This window comes from Osmerus eperlanus, chromosome 5, assembly GCF_963692335.1.
Source record: "Osmerus eperlanus chromosome 5, fOsmEpe2.1, whole genome shotgun sequence".
Taxonomy (NCBI): domain Eukaryota; kingdom Metazoa; phylum Chordata; class Actinopteri; order Osmeriformes; family Osmeridae; genus Osmerus; species Osmerus eperlanus.
In genome coordinates this window covers 14095459-14112519 of record NC_085022.1, presented here as the reverse complement: position 1 = coordinate 14112519, position 17061 = coordinate 14095459, and the positions used below count along the sequence as shown (strand labels likewise).

General features: G+C 49.0%; 1 protein-coding gene across 1 annotated transcript in view; it reads left to right on the top strand.

Annotated features, from left to right (window-relative positions):
- The window catches only part of kiaa1549la (KIAA1549-like a), a 17059-nt gene extending 11405 nt beyond the window's left edge, over positions 1-5654 (top strand). Inside the window, exons 3-11 of the mRNA XM_062460812.1 lie at positions 350-477; positions 852-1054; positions 1303-1441; positions 2495-2887; positions 3139-3236; positions 4081-4211; positions 4510-4661; positions 4941-5009; positions 5100-5654. Of these exons, the coding sequence (XP_062316796.1) occupies positions 350-477; positions 852-1054; positions 1303-1441; positions 2495-2887; positions 3139-3236; positions 4081-4211; positions 4510-4661; positions 4941-4970 (1274 nt within the window). The 3' untranslated portion in view covers positions 4971-5009; positions 5100-5654. The remainder of the gene's footprint in view (positions 1-349; positions 478-851; positions 1055-1302; positions 1442-2494; positions 2888-3138; positions 3237-4080; positions 4212-4509; positions 4662-4940; positions 5010-5099) is intronic.
- The last annotated feature ends 11407 nt before the right edge of the window (positions 5655-17061 follow it).

The following is a 17061-nucleotide window of genomic DNA, read 5'->3' as shown; positions in this document are numbered from 1 at the left end:
TGGCTGTATTAGCCCCCTGAGCCCATGGCTGCATGGGAATGACGTGGCAAGATGGCTCAGACACTACCCTCGCCTTCTGCCACACACCCCACCCCAGCCTACTGTCCTTAGCCCACCCTAGTCCACAACCAGACAGACCACCTTAACCCACCGCCCACAGACTCCACTGCAAATCTCTTATGGAGTTGAACTAACGTCCTGGTGTGGTATAGAATCCGAATCCGAATCTGGTTTTATTCGCCATGCAGGTTCACACAAACACGGAATCTACTGGAGTTGTAGTAGAGACACATTGAGGAGTGTCCAGAGCCCTGTAGAGCAGCCCTGACGTGCTCCTGTCCTCTGTCAGCAGACCCGTACGAGGAGCACACAGGCTCCCTGCGCCTCATCACCATCAAGCCCATGGCCAGCCAGCCCACCTTCTCCTACCCCTCCTCCTCCAGCCACAGCCAGGACTCGGTGGCGCTTAACGGAGAGGTGAGCCCCGGAGCGCCACGCGGCCCCTGCCGTCTTCCCGCCGTCATCCCGCCGCGGTCGCGGGCGGGCTAACGACGGCGGGGTATTAATAGGCCGTGTGTGGAAGCGTGACTCAGCATGACTGTCTGACCAGAACGTCACTCTCGTCTCGGCTTCTTTTGTTGGGAGGATTCTGCTGGCATTTATAAATGAACTGTGGTTCTCCGCCCCCCTGCTCCCCCTCCTGCCCTCCTCTCATCCCCCCTACCCTGCCCTCCCCTCACTCTCCTCCCCTCACCCTTCCTGCCCTCCCCTCATCCCCTCTACCCTGCCCTCCCCTCACTCTCCTCCCCTCACCCCCCTGCCCCCCCCCTCCCCCCTCCCCAACCTCCCAGGTGAACCTGGGCTTGAAGCAGAAGTCAGACATCGAGCACTACAGGAACAAGCTGAGGCAGAAGGCCAAAAGGAAGGGCTTCTCCCTCTCCGACAACGGTAGCCACGGTTACGGGCACAGAGACAGACACAGCCGTCACGACAACAGCAAGGAGCCAATGACGGCGGAGGAGAAGAGGGCCTCGTTCGCAGGCTGTCATCAGAGGTGAAGAGAGGGAGGGGGGGAGGAGGAGAGGGGGGAGGAGAGGAGAGGGGAGGGGGAGGAGAGGAGAGGGAGAGGGGGATGAGGAGGTACAAGGGTGAGAAAAGGGGGGGGGTGGAAGGAAGGAAGGAAGGACAGGGATTTCAAGGTGGGAGATGGCATAATGGCATAATTACTACAGTTATTACCAATCCTAATGAAAAGACCGAAGACTGGTGAGCACTCATAATGCTACGGGGTCCCTCTCCCAGACACCCCCACACCACGACCAGGGAACCAGCCTACTGGAGCCGCCAGTCCCTGTCCAGCCCCAGCCCCGTGGAGGCAGAGATGGACCTGCTTGTGCTCCAGGAGAGGTCCAGGAGGGGCATACGCAACAGCGGCTACGACGTGAGTATGAAACCGCTGGACCTGAGGTACTCTCTCTCATAGCTGCCCACCCAGCAAGGACTTGAGGTGCACTTCATTTAGCTCAGCAGAATTCCCCAAACACAAGCGCTTGGAATCGACCTCAGGTTGTATCCAAACAATTTAAATATTCCTCTTTTTTTCTGTCCCATAATATCAGTCAAAGATTTGGAGAGGCCAATGTGTGGAACTTGAGTTCTCAAACAAACTTTTCCACTTCTTCAAAGTGGTTTTGGAGCAGTTTTTGCAGGAGTGATTTCTTTTCTCTAGCCCCTCTCTCACTCTCTGTGGAGTCATGTGCAGTCAGTAGAGGGCCAGGAAGGAAAAGCTCTCTTCTCAGAAAGGATGACCCATGGAAGCTTCCAGATAAAGTCTATCCTATTCTACCTATCTCTCTCTATCCCCTACCTAAGCCCTGGGACCGCTCTGGGCTCTCAGCAAGAGGATTACCAACAGCACAAACTTCTACATGCTGCTATCTAGACTATGGAGAGAGCAACATGAAGAGAGATGGATAAAGAAAATAGAGGGAGAATGAGAGAGAAAGAAGAGATTGAGAGAAAGACAGAGAAGGAGGGGAGAGATTGAGAGAGACAGAGAGACAGAGATAAGTTGAGAGAGAGAGACACACAGTGAGAGGTTGACAGAGGCAGAGAGAGAGGTGAGAGATTGAGAGAAGCAGAGAGAGAGAGAGAGAGAGAGAGAGAGAGAGCTATCTCTTTCTGCTGCCTGCACAGCAGCACCTAACTGAATGCCAATGAACATGAATATCATTACAGCCTATTCAGTGATTCAGATGAGAAGCTCGATACCAGTTAATAGCCCTGAAAGTGCTGAGCCTTTCGAAGTCGCAAATGGATAACTCCGGGTGTGCGTGTCAGGGCGTGTGTACGTGTCCGTGCACACGCGTGTGTTCGACACGCATGGCGCGCGCGCGCGCGTTCAGACATGCCTACCTGGCGTAGTCTGACTGTCGCCGTAAGCTTCTCCGTGGGCGTTCAGCCCCCTGCGTGTGATCCCCTGTGTGACCTGCAGGGGGAGCCCGAGCCCTTCGAGGAGACCAACGTGGACCGCCTGATGAGCTCGCTGGGCTACGGAGGCAGCCACAGGGTCACGGGTCACTCGGACTCCTCCACGCTGAGCTCCCAGCCGTCCATCGACGAGGTCCGCCAGCAGATGCACATGCTCCTGGGGAACGCCTTCGGTCTGGCGCCGGACGAGCCCCCCCCTCCCGCCTCAGGCGCCGCCGCCGCCAGCCACCACCGCCACCCCCACCACCACGGCCACCCGCACAGCTCCTACAACCCCAGCCACACCAGCCCCTACTCGGAGGGGGTGACCAGCGCCCCGGGCACCATGAACCACCCCTGTGGGGGGCGCCAGAGGCCAGGCTACGGGGAGATGCACCAGTGTAGCTTACCCAAGCCTGTGAGTGAAACAGAGCCGATTTTTTTCGTTGATTCTGAGAGTGTGGATGCAAGACTAAGGATACAGTGTTGGGGTTTAAACGGTCGAGTGGAGGGGTTCGTAGGTTATGTAAAGTATTTATTTTTTTGCGTCAAAACGTTGTGGAATATGCTGCCCCTTCTGGCGGGTTGGGCTCGTGTTGGAGGGTGAAAAGTAGAGTGGGAATGATTGGCTGTCCTGTGTGTTCACTCCCGTTTGATTGGCTGCTGCAGGGTTTTAGGTTCACACAGCTTCCTGACATGGGTCTGGGGTCTCCGCCCCCTCTCATCCCCTCCCGCCCCGGACCCCCCCTGGGGAGCGCGCTCAGACGGTACCTCACACACACAGACACACACACTTTCACGCACACACGCCTTAGGTTACAAGTACACGTAGTTAAACACACCCTTGTCGTGCGCTGGTTCATCTTCAGTATACTCAAATGTTCAAACGAAAACACTTGAGAATAGTAGCTAATGTAGTGGCTGTTATTTATTGCCCTGTTGGTTGATGTGCATAATTAAAAATCCTCTGCATCTTCATTGAGATGCACTGCTGCAGCTACCAGGAGGCATGTAGAGCACAGTTGCCATCTAGTTGTGAGAGACTGGTAACTGCAGCCTGGTCATTCTATTGTACCATTTAACATATGCTATTATCTAAGCAGCTTATGGTTCACTGTAGTTTTAGACTAGCCGAGATTGAACTAATGACCACACTACGTGACACTAGCACTACGATTGGAGACATAATGTTGCTATTGCGTTGGGTAGCCATAATCGGCATTAACCACCGTAATATTGTTAGAAGTTTTTAAATCCTTGATTATTCGCTGCACTTAGTAGAGCACTTTTCTCTGTAGCTTTGGATTAAAGCTTTTTGCTAAATGACTACATGCTATGTAAATGTTGTAAGTGTCGTACCGGGACCAGAATCTCTACCACCACACATACATACGATCATACAGCTGTTTGTGGGTTCTCAGCGACGGAAAAAGTGAGTACCATCTGACTCCTGGTGCTGTCACACCCTCCTCTATCCCTCTCCCCCTACACTTTTCTCCTCCACCCACCCCTCTCTCTCTCTCCTCCTCCTCCCCCCATTCCTCTCCCTCTTTTCCCTCCTCCTCTCCCCCCACATCTCCCTCCCTCCCTCCTCATCCCTCCCCCCTCCAGCTCCACCCCTGACGTCAGCCTGAAGCCGCACGTGTCAGAGGTCTCGGAGCTCCACACCGCCCCCTATCTGCCGCTGTCCAGAGCTCCCTTCCCTGCTGTCACTGTAGACCAGACCATGACCAGCTACTCAGGTGTGTGTGTGTGCAGGGTTCGAATTACGGGGGTTTGACCCCCCTAATTAAGACTTGGACCCCCCCAAAAGAGGGAAAATGCATTTGTATATCGTTCTTACCTGTAATCATAAATATGACTTTACGCCCTGGAGAAGAAGTTGACCCCCCCCCGATTGTCATTGTATAATTCGCACTCTGTGTGTGTGTGCTAATAGCAGGGGATGTGCACTGTATTTCACATCTATTGTTTTGGAGTGTTGAACTGCCACTGGTCTCTACAGACCCACAGTGACTGATGGGTGTCGTTGTCTTCCAGGAAACCCAATGACAGCAGTCTACGCCATATCTGCCAACCGCCCTGGCTACTCGGACTACTTTGTCATGTCGCCCCCCTCCTCCTACAGGAGCCCCTCCTGGATGTCGTACCCCCCCGAGCCTGAGGACCTGCCCCACCAGTGGAACGACACGGTATCGCTCTATCCATCTCTCTCTCTCTCTCTCTCTCTCTCTCTCTCTCTCTCTCTCTCTCTCTCTCTCTCTCTCTCTCTCTCTCTCTCTCTCTCTGTCCATCCATTGCTCTCTCTGTTTGTCTCTCTTTCTCTTTTCTTTCCATCTCTGTCTCTCTATGGTGCTCTCACCCTCAATCTCTCCCTCTTTTCATCTCACTTTTGCTTACTGTCTTTCTCTTTATATCCCTTTTATTTTCTCTCCCTCTCTTTGACTCCTGCTCTTCTTTCCCCCACACAGAACCCTCGTCATTTAGAAACGATATGCTGAAGAGACAAGATGGTCGACACTGAGATCATCCAGCAAACAGTAAATCCTCTCACATATTCCGTAGCACTGTGTCTCCTCAGTGTCTTGAGAAGATGAGACATCATTTTTTGTTCTCTTGTCTCTCTTCAGGTGTCACCTTGGAGGGCTCACCTCTAACTGAGAACCCCGGACTCCCCTCAACCCCCCTTTGACCCCCCCTCTACCCTATCTTCTTTCTCCAGACCAGCCCCAGACGGGCCCCGCCCCCCCCCCCCCCCCCAGCACAGTCAGGTCTGCTCTCTGAGCCCCAGGGCCCCAGCAGGCCTCCTGAGGGCCCCGGCCTCCATCTCAACTTTCACCTGTACCCAGCAGGGCGTGGCACCGAGGCCCCCCTCCCTTCCTCTCTCTCAATCACAGTCTCCATACTGCAGCGCCACCCGCTGGTATAGCTGACTGACTGACTGACTAACTGTGCTTTTTGATGAATATTCAATCCCTATATGGGAAGAAGAGTTTTACCTACTACTGGTGATGGTTATGTGTATTTTAAAAACAACAACAAATGAAAAAGAAAATCGAAGAAAAAAAACCTGTCTTGAGCTGTCTCCGTTTTGGTTTTTGGATATTTGTGTACGTTGTCATTTATTTTTGTGAATTAAATAATATTATCATTTTCAATGGAGAAAAATAAATCTAGTGGGTGTATCTTCATGTGCACTTGCTCTATTTCAAGGCAAAAATAAAAAACCACAGTTGGGTTGCAGATAAGGCTTTGGTGTTAGTAGTTCTGACATTCTGTATTAAAGATAGTACTCATTAACTTTTTTCCTTATCAGATTCAGTAAAAAAAATTCTATGGTCACAATGTTCTGTTGGGTCATACAGTATGTTGATGAAACTTGTCTGCTAGCTAAGATTACATTGAAATCTGAGCTTTACAGTATGTTGTTGCACTGCTGTGGTCTTACAGGGGCTTTTACACAGGGAAGGGGTTGGTCTGTAAAGTACAACATTTTGAAATAGATTTAGGGGGGTGTTTTGTTCCCTACCAGACAGGATAAGGGTGTGCACTGAACAGAAAACCTACAGACCTATCGATTATCAAACTTATATAACCTGGGAAGATAATGCATTATTGAAAAGAAAAGAGAGATGCTTTTTGTTGCTCTGTAAACTGTATTTTGACGCCATTTTCTTCATACTCATGTTGGCTTGCTTGCTGCATTTTTACTGTAGGATGGTTCAGACTGTTCCCATTATTGTTGTTTCTCAACGGTTTCAACACTTGGATGTCTGACGGCCCTGGTGTGTGAGACACGTGAGACAGCAGTATCACAGCAGACAAACACTGTCACCTTCCACAGTAGAGTAACAATGACACATGCTGACAGTTAGGCCTTAGTCACCTGTATGGCCATGGTCTGAGCTCCATAGTAACTTCTTCATCGAAATGTTCTGGAAAAGGAAAGGCGTGTCTTAGAGATGCCTAGCTGGCCTCCATTTGAAGAAGAGGAGGGTTTTGCACCGCTAGTATTGGTGGCTGTTCGGAAGGTAGAGAAGTGGGTGATTTCAGAAGTGGGTGAGTTCCGAAGTGGGTTACAGTACAGAGCTGGTTCAGTTCAAAGATTGTTGAGGTCAGAGTTGAGAGGTAGTTGATTTGAGTTGGTTGAGTTCAGAGGTAGTTGAGGTCAGAGTTTTAAAGGTGGTTGAGTTGAGAAGAGTAGCCCTGCTAAACTAGAGGAACCAAATGAGAGACGCTAACCAGCTTTTAATAATAATATTTTCCTCAATGTGAAAAATATGTATAAATCACAATGTGATCTATAATAACATGTACAGTTGGTAGGGTAGGGATTAGTTAACATATTAAATCTATGGAGCACTTTCCCAAATATGAAGACTGCAGTATCAATGCAAATACATTGTTAGGCGTGCAATATTCCTATTTTAACAACTGTGGTTGTTGCTGTATCATGAGTATTAATACTCAATTCTAACAAACCTACAAGTATTTAGTCCATCCATTGGCTTGATGTCTTTAACGGATATCAACTATTGTGACCAGTTTGAAATCTTTTGGAAACTTATTCTTTTAATATTTTTCTACTAAATTATGGATTTTCGTTTAATAGATGTTAGATCTTAAACCTCTACCGTAATGTTCCAAAGCAAATATGATAAAAGCGTAGGAAGACTAAATAACTGTAAAGACACTTTTTCAAAGTCTATACTCACATGCACTCCACGAAGGGAAATGATGTCAACTTTTATCAGCTCATACATTTTTAACCTCCTCTCTGCTAAATAGATTCAGTAAATACGCCGATAAGTAAATATTTACTGAAAGAAGAAAGAAAATCAACCGTGTGGATATGTATTTTTTAACTGCTTGGAATAGCTCTGTGCCACAAAGCGCTCCAAATGATAACGGATAATTCCATGATTGTGTTTGACAATATGTTCCGAATAAAGTTGAATCCAAGATGATAAGAGTCTTGAGATAAAAGAGTTGACAAAGATGTTGTTGTAATTATGTGTGCTTTGTTGATGCTGGTTCAGAGCAAGAAATTAGAGGACGCTGTGTTCAGGTTGACTGTGTTATAGCACCACCTACAGGTCTCTGGAGGAACTGCGTTTGATGTTTTCTGAACCCTGTCATGATGATGAATGCAGCTGGATGTAGTTATGCAGAACGTTGGTGAATTCAAACAATAAAGACAATGGATTACTGTCCAATGGCTGTTTGTCTGTGTGTATTTGTATATGTGTGTATGTGTGTGGGTGCGTGTGTGTGTAAGAAAGATAAAGAATATGTGTGTGCTATGTGTTGGTGATTGTTGAGTACAAAAGAAAATAAACTGATTATAAATATGTTTTCTGTCATTGCTCTGTTTTTCTCATGAAGGGTGCCCTTTTTCTTGTGTTTAGGAACCAGAGCACACGTGTGTGCGTGTGTGTACACGGATGTTTGCGTGTGGTGCCTGTGTGTGTGTTTGTGTATGGAGTGAGAGTGGGTGTGTCATCAAGTGGAATGCTAAACTGCCGGCTCCTATGTCAGGTACAGGAGTGTGTGTTTGTGTGTGAGGCAGAGCACGTGGGTTTATTTGATTATGTGTGTGATGTATTGATCAGTGAGCAGGAACACCGGCCCAGGTTTTCTCAGCAGGAGGGGCAGGCCCCCTCACCCTCCATGCCATCCCCTGCCCTCCCCCACCCACTCACCCTCCCTGGCCTGCCATCCCCTGCCCTCCCCCACCCACCCTCCCTCCCTGGCCTGCCATCCCCTGCCCTCCTCCACCCTCCGTGCCCTCCTGCCAACAACCACTCCTATCAGAGCATTGAGACACAACCACTTCATTTAGTGGATGTCAGCATGTTTGACTTACTGTACTGTGAGGACAAGGACAAGGGCAGGTTTGAATACTGAAGTCGAGCAGCTGCCTTTGTTGCTTACCAAGCACTCTCTGATCACGGTTAAACAGTGCTCAGTCTTGTCTTCAGCTTGCCTCTCTCCTAATCTCCTCTCACAGTGCTCACAGGGATTCTATTCTGGCTCTGACACTATGCACTTGTCTTTTACATTTGCCCAGAACAGCATCTTTCTGACCGTTGTGTGCGTTTGTGTGTACAAAGTATTTGAGTGCGTGTGAGTGTGTGTAATTTATGTGTTTCTGTGTGTAAAGTATCTGTGTGTGTGTGTGAAATGGTGAAATGTGTGTGTTTACGTGTGTATGCAAAGTGTGCGTGCATACGCGTGCGTGTGTATGTCCAGCAGGGGTTGTGCTATGGGAGTTGAGCCCCTCTGCTTGGCTGGCCAGGCCTAATCGGAGGAGTCTAATTGCTTTCTGCTGTAATTAATGTACAATCACTGAAGGGCAAATAAACGGGTATTACAAGACTGCGGCTCAGCAAAAGATGGGGCTTAAACCACTTAGAGGATTTAGGCTTCGATAGAGCGTGTGGGCGTGCGGGCGTGTGGGCGTGCGGGCGTGTGGGCGTGCGGGCGCAGGGGGGGGCACTGCTGTCAGAGGATCTCTAGCTCAGCTGGACAGAACCGTTTTCATACTGCAGCTTCAAGTGGCATACCTAGCCCTGACACATCTAGACAACCCTAGCCTAGCCCTGACACATCTAGACAACCCTAGCCTAGCCCTGACACATCTAGACAACCCTAGCCTAGCCCTGACACATCTAGACAACCCTAGCCTATCTCTGACACATCTAGACATCCCTAGCCTAGCCCTGACACATCTAGACAACCCTAGCCTAGCTCTGACACATCTAGACAACCCTAGCCTAGCTCTGACACATCTAGACAACCCTAGCCTAGCCCTGACACATCTAGACAACCCTAGCCTAGGTCTGACACATCTGGACAACCCTAGCCTAGGCCTGACACCTCTAGACATCCCTAGCCTAGCTCTGACACATCTAGACAACCCTAGCCTAGCCCTGACACATCTAGACATCACTAGCCTAGCTCTGACACATCTAGACAACCCTAGCCTAGCTCTGACACATCTAGACAACCCTAGCCTAGCTCTGACACATCTAGACAACCCTAGCTAGCTCTGACACATCTAGACAACCCTAGCCTAGGCCTGACACATCTAGACAACTCTAGCCTAGCCCTGACACATCTAGACAACTCTAGCCTAGCCCTGACACATCTAGACAACCCTAGCCTAGCCCTGATACATCTAGCCAGGCCTAACCTAGCCCAGAGACATCCAGCTTAATCCTGCCAGATGAGTCAGTGCTGAAGTCATTCACTGACAGTCCGCCTTGTTACACCCAAAACCCCTGTCAGAGACAAGGCTTTTATCTCAGAGAATGTGCGTGTGCATGTGTGGTTGCATTTGGATCTCTGTGTGTGTTTGTGTGCGTGTGTGTGTGTTTCTGCGTGAGTGTGTACTTGCGTGAGTGTGTGTGTGTGAATATGTGTGTGTGTGTGTGTGTGTGTGTAAGTGGGCTCAGCTCAAGATAATGAACAGGCAGTGGGTTGTCCTCTCCAGATCTGACAGCACCAGAGCGAACCACAGCTGGAGGAACAAGGATAAGAAGGATGAGAACATACACCACTCACTTCCTCTGTGGCGTAGGAGGTGGAGGAGAGAGAGATGTGTGAGAGAGAGAGAAATGTGAGAGGGAGAGAGAGACAGAGAGAAAAAGGGGAGAGGGAGAGAAAGAGAGAGTGAGAAATGTGAGAGGGAGAGAGAGAGACAGAGAGAGAAAGAGAGAGAAAGGGGAGAGGGAGAGAAGGAGAGAGGGAGAGAAAACGAAAGAGAGAGCAAACAGGAAAGAGAGAAAGTGTGTGTGTGTGAGAGAGAGAGAGAGAGAGACCTTGTTAGGCCTGAATTAAATAGGTTTGGCTTCTCCCAGAGGAGACATTATCCAAGCTTTGTCTGCTAATAGGAAACAGAGACAGACTGTACAGTAATTACATCTAACAGTACCTGAGACGAGAAGAGAAGAGGAGTGAAGAGGAGAGGAGGACACAGAGAGGAGCGGACAGGAGCGGAGAGGAGAGGAAAGGAGAGAAGAGAAGAGCAGAGGAGTCAAGGAGAGATGTAGGGTGAGAGAGTGGGAGCTAGAAGGATAATATAAGGCTTATCTCAACCACATGTGTTGAGTAGCTCTGTGTGCAACTGTATCAGATGGCAGAACTCTGGCTTCGCGCTAAGAGTTACGTTAATGAACCCGGTTAAGAAACAGCTTAATCCTGCCCTTCAGATCAGATAGCTAGTACAAAATCAGTCCTGTGAAAGGCTCTCTCTGTCAGCATATCTCTCTCTGCCTTATTCTCCCTCCCTCTTTCTCTCTCCGCCTTTCTCCCTCTCTCTATTCCTCTCTCTGCCTCCGTCCTCCGCCTGCTTGCTGACAGCTTGAGCACCTCAACTGCTGTCACGCTGTTTTGATTGGCAAGCCTCCTGCAATGGTCGAGCCAGTCTTGCAAGTCTGTCGCTGGAGATACCGATGAGGAGCAAGCTCTGTGCGTGTAGTTCAAGATAGGCTTCAAACTGTAACTGGGGAATACATATTTTCATTCAACGAAAATTCTCTCCTGACTATCGATTATCAGCTACAGAGTTTCTACTGCAAAAATCTCCTCTTCTTCCAGGACACTCTTCCTGCTGTTCAGTTCCAGTGTCTCCAGTGTCTTCCTCCCTCCTTGTGTCTCCCCTCCTCCAGTTTCGTCTCCCCCTTCCCCCCCCCCCAGCTGTCTCATTCACATTCACATTTACATTTAGTCATTTAGCAGACGCTCTTATCCAGAGCGACATACAGTAAGTACAGGGACATTCCCCCCGAGGCAAGTAGGGTGAAGTGCCTTGCCCAAGGACACAACGTCATTTGGCACGGCCAGGAATCGAACTGGCAACCTCCGGAATGCTAGCCCGATTCCGAGCCCTATCTCCTGCTGACTCTCGGCATAGTGGGGCTGCTGGGAGTTGGAGTTCAGAGAGAAGTGATGCCATGGCACATAGCAGCTCACGAAACACCTAAACGACCCTTTTCCGACCACCCTTTAGCACCTCCACGCCCTCGTCAGGCAAGTGGAGGCTGGATGTGATGCCTTGTCCGCCCAGCAGATGGCGCTGTGTGTTCTGCAGTGCGGAGCGGAGCAGATGGAGACATCATGTTCCATCCCGGCTGCCTGCAGACGTTGCTATCTCCGCACCTCGCTGTGCCTCTTAATGAAAACACAGATAGTCATCTCCGCGTGTGTGGGCTTGGGGACAGGCTGGTGTCTGGTTTGCCTTGTGCGCCTTGGGATCACAGAAATAGTCTCATCCTGGCCGTCATCCCTGACAATACTTTTAATGGTTTTGTGAGGGAAAAAACTGATTCGGTAAGGTCAGTACTCTGTTTGCTTGAAGCTGTGTGATTATTCTCGGAGCTTATGGACATCTCTGGAGAGAGAGAGAGAGAGAGAGAGAGAGAGAGAGAGAGAATAATGAAGGGGGAGAGATAAAGAGAAAGGGAGAACGAGGAAAGGGAGACAGAGAGCGAGGGGGAGAGCGAGTGGCCCTGCATAAAGCTCTTCGATGTTCACACACATCATCACTCGTCTGTCACTCCGCTTTCCCGCCTCTCCCTCCTCCGCTCCCTCCCATCTATTGATAGACCCTCTGCCGAGCTGCGTGTGATTGGTGGTGTGGGTCACGCCTCTCTCCCACCCAAAGACACGGCCACCTGCTTCTCTTCACGCACGCGCACGCTCGCGACCCCCAGCTTCACGGTGATCCAGCACCGTTAACAGCAATGCCCATGGCCATTCCGATCTGTCTCATCGATCGCGGTCCTGAACGCCCCCCTCTCTCTCTCTCTCTCTTTCTCTCTCTCTTTCTCCCTTTATCTTTCGAGCCTTTATTTGTCTTTCTGTTCTCACTTTCTTGAATAACTTTTCCCCCCTCCATCGCCACTTTTCTCTTCCTGTCCTCACCTATCCTGAGCCGGTCTATCGCTCCATTTTGCTCCTCTTTCACCCTCAATAGTTATCTCTCCTCAACTCATTATCCGTCCGTCTCTACGCCTCTCTGTCTCCTTCCCTCCTCCCTCCTTTTCTCTGCCTTCGCTCTCTTACGTAACGACCCTCACCTTCACCCTCAACTTCACTATAACAGGATGGACGTGACACCCTTGCGCTCAGCCAGAGGTGAGGTGAGGTCCTGCTGCTCTCTTCCAGCCAGTCTAACAAGGCTGTTTCATGTTACGACATCCACCCTCCCTCCTCTCCGAGGTTGTTCATTTGTCATCCGCACTCCTCCGTTCTTCTCCCTCTCTTCGGGGGAGAGAGAGAGAGAGAGAGGGAGAGAAAAGCGAGAGATCAACTTCATTTGTGAAAGAGCATAAGAGACGGAGAGGACATAAACCGAGGGAGGTCAAGTGGGAGAGACAACAAGAGATAAATAGATAGAGTGGGAGAGAGAAGGTGAGAGAAATAGAGAGAGGGAAAGAGAGAGAGAGATAGACAGAGAGAGAGAGAGAGAGAGAGAGAGAGAGAGAGAGGGAGCGGTGATGAATTTCCCTCATGCTAAGCTAATAACGCGGAGCAAGTAAACAAGTTGAACTGCTCGAATATTGTGGAGGGGAAAAACAACTTGCGATGATAATGAGGGATTTATGACGGAGGAGAGTGGCTTCATGGCCCAGAGAAACAACAAACCAGCATTCAGATCTGTGCAGAGGAAACAAGCCGCTGTAATTGCAGGAAAAGGAGGAAGGCCGAGGAAGGTAAACGAATCACCCCACGGGAACCAGTTTATCACATCAAAGCACCATTCTCTGTCCCCAGTTACCGACCAAGCCAGCACTCTCGCCTGTGTATAGTACATCCTACTCTCTCTCTCTCTCTCTCTCTCTCTCTCTCTCTCTCTCTCTCTCTCTCTCTCTCTCTCTCTCTCTCTCTCTCTCTCTCTCTCTATCTCTCTCTCTCTCTCTCTCTCTCTCTCTCTCTCTCTCTCTCTCTCTCTCTCTCTCTCTCTCTCTCTCTCTCTCTCTCTCTCTCTCTCTCTCTCTTTCTGCTTCCCCCTCTTTTGTTAGTTTGTTTGTAGTTTTTAACCACTAAATAGAGTACTACAACTAATTTAGTAGTCCTAGTCAAAGTAGTTAGTCGTCTTTAACTACTTTGTGTCTGTCATTCTTTTACTTTCTTTCTCTGTCTCTCCCTCTCTTTCTCCCCATCTCTCTTCCTCTCGTTCTCTCTCTCTCTCATCTCCAACTTCGCACCCTGCGTCGACGTCAGCCCGAATCAAGTGAGCCCCCCTCGTTTCTCCAGTCTGATGGTTAGGAAACATCCAGAACATCCGAATTACACAGGAGACGTCGTCGTTCCTCCACAACACCTCGTCTCCCCGTGCCAGGAGAGCACGCCGCGGTCCCATCAAACAGCTCCGCAGAAGCAAGAAGAACCCATCTATCGAGTCCACCACCAATGCCCCAGAAAGACACATTCCCTCCTCCTGCCAGGGCCTCGTGAGCCGAGCCCACTCCTGTAAAGGTGGAACTGATCTGGAGCCGTGAATCATGGAAGTGTCTGGCTGGTGCGCTGGAGGAGTGTGGAGTTGTGGAGCTGTTAGAGTTGTTATTCATGGCGGTGGAGGTGTTATCTGTGTAGAACAGCTGTGAGGCTCCACTGATATAGATCCAAACAGAATGCTCCGTAACAGGGAGGACAGACACCATAAAACAGGAAACAAAATCATTTTTATCCGTGTATGTGTGTGCGTACTTGGGTTTGTGTGCCAAGTTGTGTGTGTTTACCTGTGTGCCTTTGTGTGTGTCTGGGCACGTTTATATATGCATACCGGTGTCTGTATGCGTGCATGTGTGTGTATGTGTGTGTGTGTGTACCTGTGTGCGGTGTGTTGTGTACCTGTGTGTGCACATCTGTGTGTGTGCAATTGTATACCTTTGTGTGTGCATGTTTGTGATTGTGTGGGACTGCATACTGTATTTGTGAGTGTGTGTGTGCCTACCTGTGCATGTGTGTGACTGCATCTCCCATATCAGATGAGAGATGATAATCAGAATGTTCCAGAGAGCCGGGCCCAGACAAGACATCATGCAACAGTTGTTTACACAAACACTGGGCTGATGAATGGAGAGCCTGGTATTTCCCTGTCCAATCTGGTTCATCCCTGCTGTGAATTTAGTATAGAACCCCCGTGACTGCTGACTGCACCCGAATCTTCCAGAATGTCCCACCGTCTCTCTGTCATTCTCTTTCCATCTTCTTCCTTCCTCTCACATCAAGTCTCTTTCTTACAGCGCCATTTTCTCCCTCTACCATTACTCCATATTTTGTTTTCTCCCTCATTTGTCTTTAATATTTCCATTAGTCTCCCAGCTGTAAGTGCAGCTAGGGCTTTTCGTGCTGTTGTTTTGGTCCTGGTAAAAGGACAATTCTAACTACACTACATCTATCCTTGACAAGGTCCAACATTGCTCTCTTATTGGGTAATTGCCTGGCCAGGAGCAGAACGTCCTACTGTAATGGGATGGAATTGCTGTCATTCACGTGTTCCATTTCGTCCCCTGGTAATCGAAGGGGAAGGACACATAATAGCAGTCCCTGGAGGAGGGGGAACAGTGCAAGACAGGAGCGGAGGAGAGGGGGAGAGGGGGGAGGAGCGGAGGAGAGGGGGAGAGGGGGGAGGAGGGGGGAGAGGGAGGAGGGGGAGGATGGGGAGAAAGCAAGACATGAGAGAAGAGGCGGAGCGACTGGTGGTGGAGGAAAGTGGGGAGAGGGTCCACGGGGGAGTGGAGGAGTGGAGCCGAGAGCGAGGAGAGCGAGAGGGTGGAGGGGAAGGGAGGAGGGGAGGGGAGGAGGGGGGAGGAAGGAACAAGGAGAAACAGAGGAGTGATGTGAGAATGTAAACGATCAGGGGGCGAGGAGGGAGAGAGTAAGAGAGCCTGTGAGATGGGGAGGGTAAGAGGGAGAGGATTTGAGTTTTTCTTCTTTTAAGTAAACTTGAGTTCTCTCAGGTCTGAATAAACTCTGGGATGTGTCTTTAATAAAGAAGAATAGCTCCAGCTCGAGTCATATCGATCTTTGCGCGCGTCTCGAAGTTACATGTAACACAACAGAAGATTATTGCTGTTCTATGATCATTTCCTGCAGGTCGATGCGACATAAGCAAACCAGATACAAAGAAGAGTTTAAGAGTTGAGACTGGCTGCATGAAAAGCCTGAAAGTCGTTTGCGCCCTCAACACGACAGCAAACACGTCGTTGCTCACTGAGGATTGTGAAGCTGAACGTGTGATTAAGCTTGGGCTGGGATGCTTACTCATGGTGTGAAATGAGGGATGGTCAGCTGGGGAGGTGGACTATAAATGGGAATAATAACCCCAGAAAGAGCCTGGACCTGTGTTAATTCATCACTGGAGATGACATCCTTTATCCACAGACACGCACATTCATTCTCACACACACACACACACGCACATGCACACACTCAAAAGGAAGGTAATGATACCCACAGGACTATAACACACATTTACAGTCCACAGCGAAGCTCTAAGGAGCTGTTATGTTTACAACCGTTTTCCCCACATCGCCTGTGTGTGTTTTGTGTACGTGTGTGTGTGTTTTGTGTACGTGTGTGTGTTTTGTGTGTGTGTGCTCTGTGTACATGCGTGTGTGTTTTGCTGCAGGCTGATGTACATGTCCCTGTTTATTACTCACAAGCACCACCTCATCCAGTATGTGATATTGGCCGGTTCCTACAAGCGTCCAGAATTTAGTCCCCTTTTTGAGCTCTTAACTCTTCACTGTGATTGGTCGTTAATGGACCACCTGACTGACCGGGGGAAAAGTGCTCTGTCATTGGCTAATTAGCTGCTAGGCGTGCAGCTCTGTCAGAGTGGTTCGTGGTAAAGACTACAGGTGCTTATTCATCTGCAGACTCATTGAGATAAAGTGGATGGCAAGTGACAGCATGATCAAGGCCATAATTAAGATCCCACACAGAACATCATGATGCACAAAATATTGTGCTACATAAATAAAATGGGATTGATTTATCAATAAATGTATGAATTAATTCCCTTGATAGATTTCAGATACTTACTTAAGTTATTACGTAGCCGCAGGTTACAGAATATACTAAACTGGATCTTCTCAGACTTATCCAACAACATAGGCCTACATAGTATGTACAAGACAATATTTTTCATTTAACATTGTCTCCTTCGGTAACACTTTAGATCCAGGTGCTTGTAATAAGCGTTAGTTCCAGTTTTTCTCAATTGCATACACACAAAAATTTGATGTGTAAGTCATCATCACGCAAAGCATTTAGCCAATTTCCAGCAGACAGACCATGTACCACAGTCTAGAAACACTATTAACTCTGTTTGACACATTTCTCAGGTCCATTCACACTTCTTTGCAAATGTCTAAACACAACTCTCCCTTTGAGACACATTTGTCACTCACACTGATGATGGCTTAGGCCGAAACGCGTCTGTGAATAAACCGGTCAAAATAAGCAATGAGCTAAGCTTGAGAGTGCAGTTTTTTGTACTTTAAGTTAATAGTCTTTTTCACTTGCACCCTAAATAGCCTTTATTTTGGAAGCGCCTATCCTTACTAAAAAAAGAAA